The sequence below is a fragment of the Oryx dammah genome, unplaced genomic scaffold (assembly GCF_014754425.2).
Source record: "Oryx dammah isolate SB20612 unplaced genomic scaffold, SCBI_Odam_1.1 HiC_scaffold_13, whole genome shotgun sequence".
NCBI classification, from domain to species: Eukaryota; Metazoa; Chordata; class Mammalia; order Artiodactyla; family Bovidae; genus Oryx; species Oryx dammah.
The window spans coordinates 46,025,109-46,046,501 of record NW_024070197.1 but is presented as its reverse complement, the minus strand read 5'-3'; the positions used below and the strand labels follow the sequence as shown (position 1 = coordinate 46,046,501).

The following is a 21,393-nucleotide window of genomic DNA, read 5'->3' as shown; positions in this document are numbered from 1 at the left end:
CCGCCGCCGCGCCGCAGCCGCCGCCGCCGCCGCCGCCGCTAGCCCTTCTCAGGAGCTGCTGCTGCCGCCGCCATTTGCACGGGGACCCCGGTGACAGGGGCTCGGCAGAGGGGCGGAGGGAGGGGGGAGGGCCCGCAGAGCCCCCGAGGGCGGGAGCGACGCCGCCTGCGCCGGCCGGGCTCCTTGCGCGACCGCGCCGCCCGCGGCGGGCCCCGAGCAGCAGCAGCAGCGGCAGCGGCGGCAGCAGCAGCAGCAGCAGCAGCAGCAGCCGAGGCCGGGCGTGCGCCTGAGGCGCGGCGGCGGCGGCGGCCCTGCGGGCAGCCGGGAGGGGCGGGGGCAGCGGCCGCCGCCGTTTGATGGATCCGAGGATCGCCTGGTTCCAGCCAGAGCAGCTCGGACCGTCCAACAGTCTGTGGATGCAGATCTGGGAGACCACCCAGGGACTGAGGAACCTCTACTTCAACCACCACTGTCACAGCAGCGGCGGCGCGAGCGGCGGCGGCGGCGGCAGCAGCACGGCCACCGGCGGGAGCGGCAGCAGCACCGGCAGCCCCAGCGGCGCGGCCCCGGCCCCGGCCCCGGCCGGCATGTACCGCTCCGGGGAGCGCCTGCTGGGCGGCCACGCGCAGCCGGCGGAGCAGCGGGACTTCCTGCCCCTGGAGACGACCAACAACAACAACAACCATCACCAGCCCGCGGCCTGGGCCCGTCGAGCCGCCGCGGGCCCCTCGGCGTCCCCGTCCCCCTCGGCGTCCCCGTCCCCGCACTCCTCGACCGCCGTTCCCGCCGCGGAGCCCGCGGACCCAGCTTCGGGCAGCAGCAACAAGAGGAAGCGGGACAACAAGGCTAGCACCTACGGACTCAACTACAGCCTGCTGCAGCCCAGCGGAGGGCGGGCCCCGGGGGGTGGCCGGGCAGACGGCGGCGGGGGCGTGTACAGCGGGACCCCGTGGAAGCGGAGGAACTACAACCAGGGAGTCGTGGGGTGAGTGGTGGCCTTGCGGCCTGGTGGCCTGGCCCTTGCACACGCGCAGCCGGGCACACGCCCACAGAAGGGGGGCTGGGAGGGGAGCCTGGGTGAGGCACCCCCAACCTCGGCCTGCCTTAGTTACTGGTCCTCAGGGGTCTGATGGCCGTCCCTCCTCCGTCCATCCATACCTTCTCCCAACCTTCGTTAGCAGTCCACACCTTTGCCCCCTCCCTCTCAGCTCCACGCCTTTTCTGGACATCCTCTCAACCCTCCACACCCTCCCCTCACCTCCCTTAGTCATTCACATCCTCCTTCCTAACCGTTCACATCTTCCCTGGACCACCCCCATCCCCCATCCATCCACTCTTTCTTCCCATCCCCCCCCCAGTCAAACACCTTCTCTCTCTCCTCTCCCCAGCCCTCTAGCCCTCCCCACCCTGCCCCCCATCATCACACCCCAAAATGAAGTCGCCTAGCACAGGCAAATCATTCATTCCCTGAGAACATTCCTGTGTTAGTGCCTTTTCACGGTACCGGACCTGAGGTGCTTTCCTTGCCAAGAATAGAAACATCCAGAAAGCTCCTCCCCCTCCCCCAATCCCAAACAGGAATCCTGGCAGCCCTGAAAGGCTTTGCTAACTATTGACCCTTTGGCCCATCTCTATTTTTTATTTCTTAGAATTTCCTATGTTAGTGATGCCTTGCTGTGTTGGAGTGAGGAGTGAGGTGACAGTTAAGCTTAGGCTGGTGGAGATGGTGAGCTCTTCTTTCCAGGCGGATGGAACTTTCTAGGAGTTCATCGTCCTTGGCCGCAGTTTCTCACTGTAAAGTTGTCATCCTGGCAGAGACAGCCAGTGCTTTTCATTCTAGGGGGTAACTTTATGCTAATGAGTGAATGTGGCACCACTGATGACTTTCTGTTTAAAGTTCAGCTGTTACAAAATGGAATCTTACCTGACCCCTAGTGAATTATGTACATAAGCAGGGACTGTTAAAAGGTTGATTTCCCCTGTGCTGGGATAGATTACAAAGTCTTATAGAAATTTTGTAAAATGAAGGTTTTGGGGTGTGTGCGTGTGTGTGTGTGTGCGCGTGCGTGCACGTGCACGTGTGTAGCTTGAGTACGGAGAATGAGCTTTAAAATTGCTTTTCACTTTTCAGATCCTTTTTTTACATCATGGGTTACAAGTAGGCAAGTGAAATCACCATTAATAGTCCCTTGTGGAACCTTTTCTTAGATTCACCCATTCATATCTGCCCCGCTTTGGCAAGCAGAGAGAGTTCTGTGTACCTTTTTGAAGGTCTGGTTAAAATGAGTTGGTGGGTTCCATCTGCTTCTAGTGGGCTGGTGTCTGTTCTATGCTACTATTACAATTCCCCCCCTTTATGGAAAATCGCAGTTAAGCGTTTTAAGACTGGCACTGGGGGACATGTCAAACCTGTCCTCACTTTCCAGGGGGGATCATTTTGGATTGAGTCCTCTATTGCTAAGCTTCAAGGGCGCTCTCCATGGTCATCTTCTTTCAATAAAAGGCTCATGGTTCCATCCTGATAGCATTTCTAAGATGAAGCATAAACCTGTGGTTTGATGACAGGCAAATTGATATTGAGGGATTCTGATAGTTTCATTTCACAGGAATAAGCTCCAGTTAAGTAATCACTGCCAGTTAAAACCTCCAAGTTCCCTAGTTTCGGTTTACTGAAGCGTCTGCATATGTATGTAACAAAGGTGTATTATAAATCCAAAATGCTGGCTGCCTCTCTTTGATAGCTTAGAAATTCCTTTTTACTTGCTAATTTAATGTTGAGGATACTGTAAAAGGCTCACATTTGAACTTAGGTAGAAGCAAGATACTCTTAGTCCTGGATTCAAATACTACATTGTCCTCAAAGGGATTAAGGAGAGGAATTTCCATTTCCAGAGGAATTGCTGTTTAAAAATGGATTGTAAACCTATCTTAAAACTGCTTATCGATTCATCATTCTTTTGCCTCCTCCTCTAGAGGATGTCATCAGTTAAATTTTTTAAATTTTATTAAGTGGGACCTAAGTGTTTCTGTAAGAGTGTCTGAGTGCTTAAAAATTCTTGTTGTGATTTATGGACCCTTATTTCTTAACTTTGAGGAAAGTCTTGCTGTTTTTAACACAGGTATTTTAAAAAATCTGAATTCAGAATGCACCTCAGTGTTATGCTATTCTGAGATTAACTATAGTAAAACTATTGAGAGTTCTTGGGATGTGACTGACATTTAGCTAATAGGTTAAAAAACTGTTGTGGTCCTTGGCCTCTGAACTGGCATAACCATCCAGGTAGGGAGAAGAAGCAAAAGCGTATGAACAGTGGCCTGGAACCCTGGGGCAGCTGGATACACACTCTGTCCCACATCTGTGATCTATCTGTGTTCTGTTTTGCCACAGCAGGTTGACTTACTCCCTGAACACTCCAAGATACAGTTCAAAATCCGGAGTTCGTTGCTCATGTTCTTGATTTTTTTTGTACTTTCTCTAAAATCTTGTAGTGCTTGTTTCATCTTGGTGTAGTTGCTTATGTTTAATTTTCCTTTTATGTATATGTTTTTTCTTATCTACTAGGTCGCTAGTTGAGATGAAATTTCTTTCTTCCTTTCTTTTTTCAGTTGAGGTAAGATGGAAATTTCTTAAATGTGGAGTAAGATGTTTGCGTGGCATTATGAAATCCTCATAGTCCTCTTTCAAAAGGACTCCTCTCATCTAAGCTTACCATCTCAGCCTTCTCCAGGAATCCCTGATGCAGGGAGTTTGTTTGCTTTCCATTTTTTCTTTATAAAGTTGCTTTCACTTATTCTACTTTTGGGGATTCCTTCCCTTCCAATGTTGGCTATGGTGTAGGGAGAAGTCCACCTGCTCCTGGTTGTTCATGAAAATGAGCTTTAAGCCCTTTTCTTTTCAAAGATTTAATTGTTGATCATCATGGAGAAAGAAGAGCTGACAAAAAGTAGCAAACATAGGAAACTTTTGGAGATTCAGAGTCCTTGGTCCTGAGCCCAGGTGTCCAGAAGCTTTCTTTGGAAGGTGCTTGGTGTTCAAGCTCATGAGGATAGGCTTATGTGGGCCACATGGCCAGATCTGTAGATATTTTCCCAAGGCTTGCATGACTTGTTCAAAATAATGTTTTGGAGTATGAATTTGACAGTGGGACATCAAGAAGTCCCTGCTGGGAAACTTGGGTTTAAGGAATAATTTCTTGAACTGGAATGATGGGGTTGGAAATGGGAAAGAATGAATGTGAGAGGTACTACAGAGTAAGAATGGGAAAGATTCTAACTCCCTTCATGGATTTAAATCCATGTTGTTAATAACAGCTTTGAATGTGAGTGACTGAGAAAATGTTAATGTTATTGTTGAACACAAGGATTAGGACCACTGGTTTGGAGCAAAAGGTACGGTGATGTTTAGATGGAACTGTCTAGCAGGGCGATGGAATTTGGGGGCTGAGATACAGTTGTTTTCACTGCAGTGGGGCAGTGTCCTTCCTTGTGTATGTTGTACAGCATAGCACAGTTAAGTCCAAGATGCTGACACTGTTCTTCAGCACTGACCTTATGGCCTCTTTCTATTTCTACACAATATGATCAGTGGGATTGATGTTAGTGCTGGCTCCAAAGTGATTGGGCGGATTAACATGAAAGAATTTAGAGGCCTTAGTCCAAGGGCTTGTTCTAAGTATAATTTGGTGGCGCTAGTGGTAAAGAACTCGCCTGCCAATGCAGGAGACGTGAGAGATGCTCAAGCCCTGGGTGGGGAAGATCCGATGGAGAAGGAAATGGCAACCCACTCCAGTATTCTTGGCTGGAGAATCCCATGGAGAGAGGAGCCTGATGGGCTGTGGTCCAGAGGGTCGCAAAGAGCTGGACACAGCTAAAGCGACTTGGCACATAATTTCTATGTATTTGCGTATGTAGCCCACAGGAATTCTTCAGCGCACTAGAGCCTTCAGGTTATGGAATTTTTCTGTATTTGGGTGCTGAAGTGTGCTTTCAAGGAGACATTAGGTTTTCTGCACTGTAGATTCTACACTAACAATGTAATTCCTATTTGAGAATCTCACATCTGGTATACCGTGTACAGCTAAGCTGCTTCCATGCCACAACTCATCTGTCTAAAATCTGTGACAATGAACAGTGTTACCCTGTCAGAATCATTGGTCTTTTAGCCTGTGGAATTTTTCTGCAGTACCCTTTAAGTTTTTAGATGTTGAAAGGCAAAACCGAACAGTGACTGGAGCTTTCTGGAATCTGCCCTGGGTTCACACAGGTTTAGCTTCTTTTGGAAATGAAGCATGAGAAAGGGATACCAGGAAAGTCTAAGGTAGGGAGGAGGAGGGCGTGTGTGTTCCAGCAATCCGGTCCTGGTGTGATAGATGGCCTTATGTCACAACTTCTTCCATGAAACCCCTATCAGTAAATCCTAGTGTTCGGAGTCTGCAAGGTCCATGGGAAGAAAATATACGGGCTCCCTTGCTGATACTGAACTGATCAAATAGTTGTGGTTAGGTATATTCTTATACCCGTTGAAGCTGAGAAAAATTTAAGGTACTTTTCTAAGGAAAGTAGAAAAGCAAGGTGTTGTGTGATTTTACTCAACTTTCTATTTTTCCTTTAGAATAAAATTTAGTGGAGAAAACTGTTTCAGGATCACACCCACTGCACTGGAGACTGTTGATCATTAATACACACTTGGGTATGGAGTAGTCTTGAAGGGGCTATAGGCCAGAGAGGATGCTCATTGGAGAATTAGGGTCCAGCTCCCAGCAGCTGACTGAGACTCCTGTTTTGACTCTTTCCTGCAGAGCTGGCTGAACAGCTCAGCCTGCTTCAGGAATTCAGAGGACAGCCAGTAGAATGTTCTTTGTAACCCTCAGAATATTTGTTAGGGACTCAGTTGCTACAGAACACCAAAAAGACTTTCCATTCATTTTTTACCATTTTTGACATGACACAAAATTATTTTTTTCTAAGAGTATTTATTGATGTTGAGGATGCCCTCAAGCTAGACTTTTCATTAATTTGAACCCAAACAGCAGCTGTTAATTTACTCCATCCTGTAAGTTACTTGATGATACTAGAGACTTCTGTATACTTAAGGGCTTTGGGTCATGTTGAAGTTAGAGTTAAAAGATTTTGGGAAAAAACTGAATGTGGAGATGCTTTTGTTGTGTACTGGCTCCTTAATCACTTGAACAGTGTCAGAATGTGAAAAAAAATCGTGCCATATGCATAAGAGATTTCATGTAGTATGTGATAACTGAACTCTAGAATTGTAGCTCAAATCATGCTTTCTGCTGAAATAGTTAGAATAGTATACAGAAACCTATGTTTTCAGATTAGTTGCTTTATTAAAAATGCTCTATTCTGTAAAAATGCTCATGGAGCCTTTTTACCATGTTCCATATACTAACATATACTATATTAAGCCTTTTGTATTTGTTACATTTTTCTCTTGCGTTAGCCCCATCTAATTTGTTTTGAACTTTTTATTTTGAAATATAGATTCCCAGAAAGTGGCAGAAAATAATACAGAAAGATCCCATGTTCCCTTCACCTGGTTTCACGCAGTGATAACATCTTATATAAGTATTGTTTAATCTCAAAACCAGGAAATTGACATTGTTATAATCCATAGCATTATTCAGATTTCAGCAGTCCTATATATACTCATTTGTGTAGTGTGTTTGTTTAGTTCTGTGAAAATATTACATGTGTAGATTTGTGTGACCACCACCACAATCAAGATATAGAACTATACCATCACCTCAAAGATCCCTCATGCTGTCCCTTTATTTTCATGCACACATCCCCTCATTTCTGACCTCTAGCTACTAATCTGTTCTCCATATTTACATTTTTTTAATTTTGAAAATGTTATATAAATGGAATCATATAGTACTTTGACTTTTTTCCAGTTACCATAATTCCTTGAATTCTATCCAAAATTTTGTATGTCTTAATAGTTCCTTCCAGGTTTTAGTTGCACATACCGGATCTTTAGTTGTGGCATGTGGGATCTAGTTCCCCAACCAGGACTCAAGCGCAGGCCTCCCGCACTGGGAGTGACTGGAGCACCAGGAACGTCGAGCCGTTCCTTCCTTTTTAATGCTGAGACGCGACTGAAGCAGCTCAGCAGCAGCAGCAGCAGCATTCCAAGGGGCTTCCTTGGTGGCTCAGCGGTAAAGAATCCACCTGCAGCGCAGGAGCGGCAGGAGATGCCGGTTCGATCCCTGGGTCGGGAAGATCCTCAGGAGGAGGGCATGGCAATCTACTCCAGTATTCTTGTCTGGAGAATCCTGTGGACAAAGAAGCCGGGAAGGCTACAGACCATGGGGTCCCAAAGAGTTGGACATGACTGAAGGGATTTAGCATGCATGCACAGTGTTCCGCAGTTTGGAGGTACCACAGTTTAACGATGGAAGGACATTCAAGGAGAGTTTATATATTGTTTTTGGCCTTTGCAAATACAACTGTTTCATGAAGTACACATTTTTATGTAAATATAAGTTTTCATTTTAGAGGGATAAATGCCCAAAAGTGCTGGGTCATTTGGTAAGCACATATTTTGAAAGAAACGGGTAAACTGTTTTCTAGAGTCATTGTATCAAATTACATTCCTGCCAGCAATGTATGTGGGATCTGGTTTCTCTGCATCCTTGCCAGCATTTGGTATTATCACTTTTTTATTTTAACTGTTCTCATATGAGTAGCAATAGTTTATTATGCTTTTATCATAATAACCTTCTCATGAATAACTCCACCTAATTTTAACTTTTTAATTTTTATTTTAAAAACTTCTTGGCAGTATTGAGAACGTCTGCAGTTAGAAATCTAAGTAAAATTGACTTAAAAGGGCCTTATTTTTCGATTTGTTTTGATTTTAGCAATATTGCTTGAACTCTCTTATCTTTGAATTATTTTGCAGTGTTTCCTTTACATGTTTCTTTTTCTTGGAAACTGGCATGAAGTGAAGTTTTATTTTCATTTAACTAAAAACATATAAGAGAGTAACTGCAGAGTTGATTTCAAAATTTAGAGTCCTTCTTTTCATATGTTTTGAGTAAACTTTATTTTCTCTTGGCTTGGCTGTATATTATGGGAGTAAACCCTGTGCTTAGTGGTGATTTTTTTAATTGATGGTGGTAGTAAGGGTTTGTTTTCAACAATATTTTTATATCTTAACAATGCCTTTAGACTGTGTAGAATAAATATTTTATTTTCATATCTCTGCTAAAATAAACTGTGTTTCATTGGAACCATTTTCTGGACTGAGAATTGGGACCTGGTCTTTGATTTTTTCGTTACCAGTCCCTTGGAGTCACTGTTTCGATTTTGTCAATATAACATAACTTTTAGCCCTGTCACGTTTGTATTATAAATTAAATTTATTATATTGTAAATTTCTGCCAAAGCAAGAGTAAGGATGCATTAGGATTGTGGTTGTGGAGTTATCGTCTAGTAATTTGGATTTACTAAAATGTTAGGCCTGTGATGAGGTTTTAAATTTGATGTCTTTATTCTTTTATTCACCCTTTGTTTTCTTCTTTGTTTGAGGTGTTGATACCACTGTTTGTTAGGATACTTGTTTTTAAAACAATATATATTTATTTGTTACTTAATAAGTGCTAATTGTCAAAAAAAACCAGAAAAATACAGCTAAACCAAATGAAGAAAAAATAGCCCCTCTAATACTACTACCAGCACATAACTACTGTTAGCACATTTTTAGACTTTTTCATGTATGTATAGATATATTTTGTTTTTTCTATCGTTATGGACTCCACTATGGGTATGCTTAAATTTTTTTTTTTTCCTATTTAAGGAAAAAATTTTTTTAAATAACAGAAATGTATTCTCTTGCAGTCTGGAGGCAAGAAGTTAGAACTGGTTTCTGAGATTGTTTTCTACTTTGGGAGAAGGGCATCAGACTATTGTGGGCATACTTTTTTTTTTTTAAGCCTTAAAATTTTCAAAAGTTCATTTATGTTTGGTTGCCCAGGGTCTTCGTTGTTGCTCACAAGCCTTGCGGCGAGCAGGGACTGCTCTTCACTGAGCGTGCGGGCTTCTCATTACCGTGGATTCTCGCCTTGCGGAGCACGGGCTCTGGCCGCACGGGCTTCTGTAGCTGCAGTACTCTCACTCAGTACTTGCGGCTTGCGGTCCCTAGAGTGCGGGCTTTATAGCTGTGGTGAAGGAGGTTTGTTTCTCCAGGGCAGGTGGAATCTTCCTGAACCAGGGATCGAGCCTGTGTTCCCTACATTGGCAGGCAGCTTTCCATCCACTCTACCACTAGGGCAGTCCTGTGGGCATCCTTTTTTGAGTTAAAAAAATTTATTACTATAACAAGTATCTTGCATATGAAATACATTTCTACAGCATTTTAAAATACCTCATTACCTTTAGTATGACTCCGTGTACCTACTGTGTGTGGACATGATATTCCCTTGGTTGAATGCACCTCTTAGTTTATTTCACCAGCTCCCAGGTGAACATTTAGTTTGTTTTTCCAGTCTTTTGCTTTTTATAAAAGATGTGTTTTTAGCTAACCCTTTGCCCCAGAGAGGATTATTTTTTTTTTTTACTTATTTTTACTTAGATAAAATTCATATGCTGTCAAATTTGCCCTTTTAAAATGTACAACTCAGTGGTTTTTACAATATTACAAGATTGTGTAATCATCACAGCTATCTAATTCCAGAACATTTTCATTACCAAAGAAAGAAACCCTGTACCCATCATCACTCTCCACTCTTCCCTTCTCCTTCAGATCCTGGGAGTCTCAGACAGACTTTCTGTCCCTGTGGATTTATGATTCTGGACATTTCATAAGAATGGTATCATGTAATATGTGGCCTTTTGTGTCTGGCTTTTGTTTCATGAAAACATGTTTTCAGTGTTTATTCATGTTGTAACATGTATCAGTCCTTCATTTCTTTTATGCCTAAATACCCCAGTATATGAATATACCACATTTTCTTTATCTGTTTATTAGCTGGTGGACATTTGGTTTGTTTCCATCTTTTTGGCTATTATAAATAATGACCATGCATGTACAGAATCTTTTGTAGATATGTGCTTTCATTTTTCTTGGGTTAATGTACAGAATCTTTTGTAGATATGTGCTTTCATTTTTCTTGGTTTAAGTGCTCAGTAGTAGAATTGCTGGATTATATAAAGTGGCGATAGTATTTTTCATTCTCACCACCTGCAGTGACTGAGGGTTTCTAGTTTCTCCATGTTCTTGTCAACACTTGTCATTATCTGTCTTTTTGATTCTAGCCATCCTAGTGAGTGTGAGGAGAAGGCAATGGCACCCCACTCCAGCACTCTTGCCTGGAAAATCCCATGGACAGAGGAGCCTGGAAGGCTGCAGTCTGTGGGGTCACTAAGAGTCGGATAAGACTGAGCGACTTCACTTTCACTTTTCACTTTCATGCATTGGAGAAGGAAATGGCAACCCACTCCAGTATTGTTGCCTGGAGAATCCCGGGGGCGGGCGAGCCTGGCAGAGTCGGACACGACTGAAGCAACTTAGCAGCAGCAGCAGCAGTGAGTGTGAAGTGATGTGGTATCTCATTGTGTTTTTGATTGCATTTCTCTAATGCACAAAGGAAGTTGTTGAGCATCTTTGCATGTGCTGGTAGGCTGCATGTATGTCTTCTTTGAAAGTGAGGCCGCTCAGTCGTGTCCGACTCTTTGCGACCCCGTGGACTGTAGCCCACCAGGCTCCGCTGTCCATGGGATTCTCCAGGCAAGAATACTGGAGTGGGTTGCCATTTCCTTCTCCAGTGGATCTTCCTGACCCAGGGATTGAACCCAGGTCTCCTGCATTGCAGCCAGATGCTTTAACCTGTGAGCCACCAGGGAAGCCCTTGTCTTTTTTGAAGAAATGTCTATTCAGGTTGCTTGCCCATGTTTTCTTTTTTTTTAGTGGATTGTCTTTTTACTGTTTATTTTAAGAGTTCCTTTTATATTCTGGATTATAGACCCTTATCAGATGGGTGATTTGTAGATACTTTCCCCCATTCTGTGGATTGTCTTTATACTTTCTTGATAGTATCCTTTGAAGCAAAAGTTTTGTTATTTTTATCTTATAAATTCCAATTTATCCATTTTTTTCTGTTGTTTGTGCTTTATGTGTCATATCTAAGAAACCATTGCATAATCCAAGATCACAAAAATCGACCCTTATTTTTTCTTTCAAGAGTTTTACATTTTTAGCTCTTGTATTTAGGTCTCTTGATACATTTTGAATTCACTTTTATATATGATGTGAGGTAGATAACCAACTTCATTCTTTTGCCTGTGGATATCAGGTTGTCTCAGCACTATTCCGTCCCCTTGCCACATGGTTATTTCTTGAGGATGAAGTTTTAGATTGGAGCATGTTTATATCTTTTAAGGCTTTTGCCAAATTTTCCTGTGGAAGATCAAGTCAATTTACCCTAATGTCAGTAGTGTGCATGAGTCCAAATTTTCACCAGTGCTACATATTACAAATAAAAACAAATACCAATACAAAAGAAGACAATTTCTTGCCAATTTTATAGGTAAAAAATAGTATCTTACTGATTTCATTTGTACGTGCCTTTCCCTGTCTGTGTATTTTTCTTTTTCTTGTTTTCCTTGCCTATCTTTCTCTTGAAAATGTTTGTCTTATTAATTTGTAAGAGCCCTTGATCTGTCCTATTACAAATACATGTAATTTAAAATTCTGATCTTATGATTTATAGTTTTTATTAGAATATAACTTACGTAGAATAAAATTCACTCGTTTAAATTGTAGAAGTAGGTGACTTTTGGAAATATACACAGTTGTGTAACCATAACAGTCAGTAAGTAGGAAGAAGATATAGAATATTTCCATCACTCAAAAGGTACAAAAGGTATCCTCATGCCAATTCAGTCATTCCCTTTCCCTCCATCCTTTGCCCTAAGCACCCACTTTTGCCTTTTCTGGGATTTCAATTAAATGGAGTTAAATATACTATAGATAGTATATAGCCTTTTGCCCCTGACTTCTTTCTCTTACCATGATGTTTTGGAGATTCATCCATATTGTGTGTAGTATTGTTGTTTGTTAGTTTTGAATGCCAGGTATCACAATATGTTCATCTGTTCTTTATGACCTGTAGATTTTGCAAACATACCCACTCTTTTTGGTTCTATATTACTTACTATTTTGTGACTCATCTCTGAACAGACCAGAATGAGCCACACATTTTTTGGTTGGAAAATCAACTGCTGTATGTAAGCCACTGTGCTAGGCTTTTTCTGGGAAGTAAAGACAGAAAACATTCTCTGCCTTCTAGGAAATTATGGGCTGGTTGGATAAACTATTAATAGATAAGGTGGAGAGGTTGCTTTTGACTAGTGAGATAAGGCAAACTTTGAAAAGAGTGGAGATTTTTGCTGTTTTGAAAGATTGGTTAGGTTGTGGAGGATTGGAAAGGACACATTGATTGTATGGGTTTCATATGATAAACCCTACTGGGATAGGTTGGATATACAGCTGTCCCTGAGTTCCATGAGTCCCTGTCGATACCAAAATATGGAATGCGCAATCCCTTATGAAAAAATAGTGTAGTGCAGTGAATACAGTTGGCCCTGTCTATCCGTGGGGTTTGCATCTGCAGAATCAACCGACTTCAACTGAAATTTTGATCCATGGATATGGAGGACCAATATGTGGTATTTAGCATAATTGAGATAGGTGAGGAGCAGGATCTACTATGATGGTTGACCTTTCTCAGGAATTGTGAGGTCTGAAATTACTTCATTTCTTTAAACCTTTTTATTATGGAAAATTACAAACAGTGTGGAGTTAGACAGAAGAGATAATGAACGTCCATGTATTCATCAGGAAACTTTGACAGTCACCAACCCATGACCAAACTCATTTTTCCTGCATGCCAGTCCATTTCCACCCCACTTTATTTTGAAGCAAATCCAAGTGTCACATCATTTTACATATCTATATGTGTCTCTAGATAAGGATTTTAAAAGACACCATTATCATAATACCATTATTACACCGGAACGAACAGATTACAGTAACTCCTTAGAAAGTGAAAGTGAAAGTTGCTCAGTCCTGTATCTGTTCCCTTCTCCAGGGGATCTTCCCAACCCAGGGATGGAACCCAGGTCTCCCACAATGCAGGCAGATTCTTTACCAGCTGAGCCAGAAGGGAAGCCCAGATAACTCCTTAGTTGCGTCAGATATCCAACGTTTATATTTCCTCTCCCATAATTTTTTTTTTAACAGTTTGTTCAAATCAGAATCCAGATGAGTTTCTTGCATTGTTATTGGTTGAAATGCCTTTTAAGTCTTCTAATCAATAGCTTCTCTGTCATCTGTTTTCCCTATTAATTTCTTTGTCGAAGAAACTGGGTTGTTTTTCCTATAGACTTTTTTACTTTCTGAGTTTTGCTATTAATAATTGCATTCCTGTGGTGTCAATTTAATATGTTCTGTTGTCCCCCTGTTTTTTCTCTGAGTTTGTAATTAGATCTAGAGGCTTGTTTAGATTTTTTTGTTGTTTGCAAGAATGCTTCATAGACAGTGGTGTGTACTTTCCCCAGGAGAGACATAGTGTCTGAATGTCTTTCTTTTTGTAATATTACTAGTCATTAATGATCATTGTTTATATGTATTAGTTCATTATTAGGGTTGTAAACATTGTGATATTTTTATTCTCTTGATCTTTTCTCAGTTATTAGCTGGAACACTCGCAAAAGGAGAAACTTTTCCTTCTCAGCCATTTGGCTGTCTTGAAATACAATTCTCATAGGGAAAACAGGGTAAGAGTGAGAAAGGGGATATAACTTTTTAAGTAGCTAGCTCTCTTAATGAGCTATCATCCCTCAGGAAAGAGAAGCAGGGTGGGCTGCAGGAAGCTGAAGCGGGCTTTGGGCCGACTAGTGCCTGGTGTGTGGGAAAGGCAGTCATGAGCTGTCCTTGGCCTCTGGGCGGCGGCTGGGACTGTCAGGGGACCCCTTGGCCCATAGCCACACCTGACCTTTGCTTTCAGCTTGTGGTAGCTGAAGAAAACCACGATGGATGTAGTGGCCTGTGAGCCTCCGCTCAGGAGGCAGAATTCTTACAGCCTTACCTCAACAACCAGGAGTAGTACATTTGTTTTTTCCTTTAAATTAAACTTGGATTATGTTTCTTCATCTTGTGCTAATACTCTTTGGCCTTAGGCTAATGTAACCCATACAGCATGTAACAGGAAGGATTCCTGCTGGGAGTAAATCTTTAACACTTTCAGTTCAGTTCAGTTCAGTTGCTCAGTCATGTCTGATGCTTTGTGACCCCATGAATTGCAGCACCCCAGGCCTCCCTGTCCATCATCAACTCCCGGAGTTCAGTCAAACTCACATCCATCGAGTCTATGATGCCATCCAGCCATCTCATCCTCTGTCCTCCCCTTCTCCTCCTGCCCCCAACACCTCCCAGCACCAGAGTCTTTTCCAATGAGTCAACTCTTGGCATGAGGTGGCCAAAGTACTGGAGTTTCAGCTTTAGCATCATTCCTTCCAAAGAACACCCAGGACTGATCTCCTTTAGAATGGACTGGTTGGATCTCCTTGCAGGCCTAGGGACTCTCAAGAGTCTTCTCCAACATCACAGTTCAAAAGCATCAGTTCTTCGGCACTCAGCTTTCTTCACAGTCCAACTCTCACATCCATACATGACCACTGGAAAAACCATAGCCTTGACTAGATGGACCTTTGTTGGCAAAGTAATGTCTCTGCTTTTGAGTATGCTATCTAGCTTGGTCATAACTTTCCTTCCAAGGAGTAAGCGTCTTTTAATTTCATGGCTGCAGTCATCATCGCAGTGATTGTGGAGCCCCCAAAAATAAAGCCCGACACTGTTTCTACTGTTTCCCCATCTATTTGCCATGAAGTGATGGGACCAGATGCCATGATCTTCGTTTTCTGAATGTTGAGCTTTAAGCCAACTTTTTCACTCTCCTCTTTCACTTTCCTCAAGAGGCTCTTTAGTTCCTCTTCACTTTCTGCCAAAAGGATGGTGTCATCTGCAAATGTGAGGTTATTGATATTTCTCCCAGCAATCTTGATTCCAGCTTGTGCTTCTTCCAGTCCAGCGTTTCTCATGATGTACTCTGCATATAAGTTAAATAAGCAGGGTGGCAATATACAGCCTTGACGTACTCCTTTGCCTATTTGGAACCAGTCTATTGTTCCATGTCCACTTCTAACTGTTGCTTCCTGACCTGCATACAGATTTCTCAAGAGGCAGGTCAGGTGGTCTGGTATTCCCATCTCTTGAAGAATTTTCCACAGTTTATTGTGATCTACACAGTCAGAGGCTTTGGCATAGTCAATAAGGCAGAAATAGATGTTTTCCTGGAACTCTTGCTTTTTTGATGATCCAGTGGATGTTGGCAATTTGATCTCTAGTTCCTCTACTTTTCCTAAAACCAGCTAGAACATCTGGAAGTTCACGGTTCACATATTGCTGAAGCCTGGCTTGGAGAATTTTGAGCATTACTTTCCTAGTGTGTGAGATGAGTACAATTGTGTGGTAGTTTGAGCATTCTTTGGCATTGCCTTTCTTTGGGATTGGAATGAAAACTGACCTTTCCAGTCCTGTGGCCACTGCTGAGGTTTCTAAATTTGCTGGCACATTGAGTGCAGCACTTTCACAGCATCATCTTTCAGGATTTGAAACAGCTCAATTGGAATTCCATCACCTCCACTAGCTTTGTTCGTAGTGATGCTTTCTAAGGCCCACTTGACTTCACATTCCAGGATGTCTGGCTCTAGATGAGTGATCACACCATCGTGATTATCTCGGTCGTGAAGATCTTTTTTGTACAGTTCTTCTGTGTATTCTTGCCACCTCTTGTTAATATCTTCTGCTTCTGTTAGGTCCATACCATTTCTGTCCTTTATCGAGCCTATCTTTGCATGAAATGTTTCCTTGGTATCTCTAATTTTCTTGAAGAGATCTTAACACTTTACCTCCAATCAAATACTTTTTTAAAAGCATCTATTTGCATATTGAAAACCATGTAGCAAGCTGTGTAAAAGAAAGCCCAGTATGACCTCTGTAAAGGAAGACTCCAAGAAGATGACCTGAACTGAGCCTCTAGGTCATGGTTTGGCTTCAGCTTCCTTAGGAGTTTGTGGTCACCCCTTCTGGGGAGTCAGTAGGCAGGGAAAACTGTAAAACCCAGCACAGTGGAGATAATTCATGGACATTTCTCTTCGGAAGTGCTGATCTTCTGTCTTTCCTCCCCAAGAGCCCAGTGTGTGTGTTTTATATCTGTGTGTCTGTATCTGTGTATGTATAATTTTTTTCTTAAGCAGTTTTATGTTTATGGAAAAATTGAACAGAAATTACAGAATTCTCATGTATTCCCTCAACTTCCCCACCCCCACTGCAGTTTCCCTTTAATTAACATACTTTATTTGTAACACTCGATGGGTCATATATTGATACAGTATGATTAATTAAAGTTCATCATGTAATTGGGATTAACTCTTTGTATTGTACATTCTGTGGGTTTGGCAAATGTGTATAATGGCGTGTTTCCATCATTACACAGAATGATATCCCACAGGATACTGTCATTAGCGAACTGTTCTTCCCATTCATCCTTTTTTCCCCCCTGAGCCTCTGGCAACCACTGATATTTTTGCTGTCTCCATAGTTTTGTCCTTTTCAGAATGTTATATCAGAGAAGGCAATGGCCTTCTCCAGTACTCTTGCCTGGAAAATCCCATGGATGGAGAAGCCTGGAAGGCTGCAGTCTGTGAGGTCGCTGAGGGTCGGACACGACTGAGCGACTTCACTTTCACTTTTCACTTTCATGCATTGGAGAAGGAAATGGCAACCCACTCCAGTGTTCTTGCCTGGAGAATCCCACGGACGGGGGAGCCTGGTGGGCTGCCGTCTATGGGGTCGCACAGTCGGACACTGAAGCGACTCAGCAGCAGAATGCTACGTAGTTGGTGTCGTACAATATGCAATTGTTTCAGATTGTCTACTTTCCCTCAGCAGCATGAGTTTCCGGTTCCTCTGTGTCTTTTCCTGACCTGCTAGCGCCTTTTTTTTGGTTGCATAGTACTCCGTTGTGTGGATGTGCCACAGCTTATTTATCCAGTTACCTGTTGAACGATATCTTGATTATTCTAGGTTTTGGCTGTTATGAATAAAGCTGAATGCAGCTTTTGGTGTGAATATCAATTTTCAGCTACTTTGGGCTAGTACCAAGGGGCGTGAAATTCCTGAATTGATGGTAAGAGTTTATTTAGTTTTATAAGAAACTTCCAAACTGTCTTCCAAAGTGGCCACACTATTTTGTGTTCCCACCAGCAATGAACGAGAATTCCTGTTGCTCCACATCCTCTCCAGCACTTGATGTTGCCATTGTTTTAGATTTTGGCCATTCTAATAGATGTGTAGTGATAATCTCATTGTTTTAATTTGCAGTTCCCTAATCATATGTGTTATCAGGTATCTTTTCATATACTTATTTGGCATCTGTATTTTCTTTGGTGAGGTGTTTCCTCAGATTTTTTGTGTTTTTAAAAAATTGAAGTATAGTTGACTTACAACATTGTATGAATTTCAGATGTACAGCAAAGTAATTTGATATGGATTATACTCCATGTTTTGCTCATTTTAAAATTGACTTATTTATTGCTGAGTTTTAAATATTTTGGATACCAGTCTTCTATTAAGTGCATGTTTTGTAAAATATTTTTCCCAGTCTTTGGCTTGCTTTTTCAATCTCTTGATAGTGTCATTTGCAGAGCAGAGGTTTTTACTTTTGTGAAACCCAATTTAGCAATTCTCTTTCATATATCGTGTTTTTGGTATTGTGTCTGAAAAGTTATGGCCAAACTCAAGGTCACCTAAATTTTTTTCTATGCTATCTTCTAGGAATTTTATAGTTTTGTGTTTTACATTTAGGTATATGAGCCATTTTTAGTTAATATTTATGAAAGATAGACCATCTGTGTCTAGATTAATTGTTTTGCATGTGAGTATCCAGTTGTTCAGCACTGTTTTCTAAGAAGACTGTCCTTGGTCGGTTGAATTGCCTTTGTTCACTTGTTGAAGATCAGTGACTGTGTTTTGAGTAGGTGTATTTCTGGGCCCTCTCTTCTGTTCCACGTCTGATCTTTCCCCAGGACCACACAGTCATGATTACTTTAGCATCATTGTTAGGTCTTGAAGTCAGCTAATGTTATTCCTCTGACTTTATTCTTCTCTTTCTGCATTATTTTCACTATTCTGGATCTTTTGCTTTTCCATATATATATTTTAGAATTAGTTTGTCGTTATGCACAAAATATCTCGCTGGAATTTAGATTGGGGTTTCATTGAGTCTGTAGATCAAGTTGTGAAGAAATGGAATAGCCCTCTATTTCTTTAGGTCTTTCATTCCTTTCATCAGAGTTTTCTTTCGTGAACTTACATTGTTAGATTTATACCTAAGTGTTTCTGTTTCAGTTTTCTGCTTAATGTATATGGTAATTGCATTTAAAATTTTAAATTTCCGTTGTTTGTTGCTTGTATTTAAGATAGCAGTTGACTTTTTAAATTAACTTTGTATTCTGTAACCTTACTGGAATGGCTTACTAGTCCCAGGAATTTTTTTGTTGTTTCTTTGGGATTTTCTACATAGATAATCATGTTAGTAGCAAACAGAAGCAATTTTGTTCTTTCTTTCCAGTACATAGACTTTTATTTCCTTATTTAGTCTTATTGTGTTAGGAGTTCCAATATGATGTAGATTAGGAGTGGTGAGAGTGGACATCTTGCCTTATTCCTAATCCTAGTGGGAAAACATCTAATTTTATAAGATTTTTGTAATATATTCTTTATCAAGTTGAGGAACTTCCCTTCTATTTCTGATTTTCTGAATGTTACTTTTTTGCTTTCCTTTTTTTTTTTTGGCCACACTGTGAGGCATGCAGGATCTTTTTAGGTTGGTACAAAAGTAATTGCGGTTTTGGACCGTGACTTTTAAATCACTGTATTATAACTAGGCTTAAACACATCTTATTAATCAAAATAGGAAGCATTACAATCAGCACATTTTTGCCACTGAGAAAGAAGTTTGTTTCTATAGTGTAAGAATCCGTGCTTCAGGCTTCAGTGAACTCTTGAAAAGCATTTTCTGCCTCCTGCTGGTTGTGGAACGTTTTGCCTGCAAGAAGTTGTCCAGAGGATAGAAGTAATTCATTGGCGAGAAGTGAGGTGAATATGGTGGGTGAGGCAAAACTTCATGGTCCAGTTCGTTCGACTTTTGAAGCGTTGGTTGTGCAACATGCAGACAGGCATTGTGGAGAGGAATGGGGCCCTTTCTGTTGACTAGTGCCTGCTGAAGTCCTTGCAGCTTTCAGTGCATCTCATCGATGTGCTGAGCATACTTGTCAGATGTCATGGTTTTGCCAGGATTGAGAAAGCTGTAGTGCATCACACCGGCCGCAGACCACCCAGCGGTGGCCACGGCCCTTTCTCTGGTGCACGCTGGACTTTGGCGCGTGCCTGGTGCTGCCTCTTGGTCCAGCCGCCAAGCTGCTTGTCACCGGTTATCGTATAAAACTTGTTGTCACACCTCACAATCCGATTGGGAAATGGTTCATTGTTGTGTAGAATAAGAGGACACTTCAAAACAACAATTGTTTTTGGTTTTCCGTCAGCTCACGAGGCACCCGCTTAGCGAGCTTTTTCACCTTTCACCAGTTTACTTCAAATGCCCAGTGATCATAGAATGGCCAGTGTTGAGATCTTTGGCAACTTCTTGTGTAGTTGTAAGAGGGTCAGCTTCAACGATGGTTCTCAGTTGTCAACTTCCAGTGGGCAGACATTACCCTCCTCATCTTCAAGGCTCTTGTCTTTGCAAAACTCCTGGAACCCCCACTACTCTGTACGTTTGCTGGCAATTCATGAGCCAAACGTGTTGTTGATGTTTCGAGTTGTCTCTGTTGCTTTATGACCCATTTTGAACTTGAATAAAAAGATCTCTTGAGTTTGCTTTGTTTAATATTATCATTTTTATAGTCTAAAATAAAAAATAAAAACAGCAAGTGTCATTAGCAAAAACATAAAGCGAGAAATGTGCATTAAAATGTTGTATAATGTAACTACATTTATTTAATAATGTATTTCAATATCAAAGAACAAAATTCAGCAGTGCAAAACCCGCTATTACTTTTGTACCAACCTAATAGTTCCCTAACAAGGGATTGAATCCATACCCCTTGCAGTGGAAGCATGGAGTCCTAACCACTGGACTACCAGGGAATTTCCTTGCTGAGTGTTTTTGACTGGGTGTTAGATTTTTTTCCAAATGCTTTTTCTGTCAGTTTAATATGACTACCTGATTTTTCTTCTTTAGTCTGTTGATGTGATGTAAATTTATTTTTGAATGTTGACTCAGTCTTGGATACCTGAAATAAATCCCAATTGGTCATGGTGTATAATTCTTTTTGTACATTGTTGGATTTGATTTACTCATATTTTGCTCATATTTTTACTTCTGTGTTCAGGGGAGATACTAGTCTGTAGTATTTTTGTTCTTATAATGTCCTTGGTTTGAGGATTAGGCCGATGGTCTCAGAGAATGAGGTAGAAGCGTTCCTCTGCTTCTGTTTTCTGGAAGAGATTGTGGAGAATTGAGAGAATTTCTTCCTTCGGTCTTTGCTAGATTTCCCTAGTGAACCCATCTGGGGTTGGTGTTTTTATTTTAAGTGGATTGTTAATTATTTAATAGATGTAGGCCCATTCAGATTGTTGCTTTTGCATGAATTCTGGTAGACTGCCTCTTTCAAGGAATTGATCTGTTTTCCTAGACCAAAATTTATCAAATTTGTGGATTCATAGTGTTCCTTTATTACCCTGTTAATATCCATAGGATCAGCAGTGATGACTCTTCTGTCATTTCTGATATCAGTAGTTAGTGTCGTCTGTCTTTTTTCTCAGTTTGGCCAGAGGCTTATCCATTTCATTGATGTTTTGAGAGTTAACTTTTGTCTCATTGATTTTTCTCTATAGATTTCTGTTTTTCTCTGATTTCTACTCATATTTTATTTTTTTATCCTTACTTTGAACATAATTTGTTCATCTCTTTCAGTTTCCTAATGTAGAAATGTAGATAATTGATGTTTATATCTCTCTTTTCTAATTGCATTTAGTGCAAATAAATGCTGTAAATTTATGAATTTTCCTCTCTGTTCTGCTTTCCCTGCACAGCACAAGTTTCGATAAGTTGTATTTCCATTTTCGTTTAGTTAGGACAATCTCTTGAGACTTCTTCTTTGACCCAATATATTTTATTTAATTTTCCAAGTATTTAGTCTCCAAGTTTTGTATATTTAATCTCCAGATACTGTATTTTGGGATTTTGC

The 21,393-nt window shown here is 41.3% G+C and overlaps 1 protein-coding gene across 2 annotated transcripts in view; it reads left to right on the top strand.

Annotated features, from left to right (window-relative positions):
* The first annotated feature begins 327 nt into the window (after positions 1 to 327).
* TENT4B (terminal nucleotidyltransferase 4B) overlaps positions 328 to 21,393 on the top strand; it is a 66,764-nt gene continuing 45,698 nt past the window's right edge. For both annotated transcript variants that reach the window (XM_040253469.1, XM_040253468.1), the window contains exon 1: positions 328 to 985. In XM_040253469.1, the coding sequence (XP_040109403.1) occupies positions 357 to 985 (629 nt within the window). In that variant the 5' untranslated portion in view covers positions 328 to 356. The remainder of the gene's footprint in view (positions 986 to 21,393) is intronic.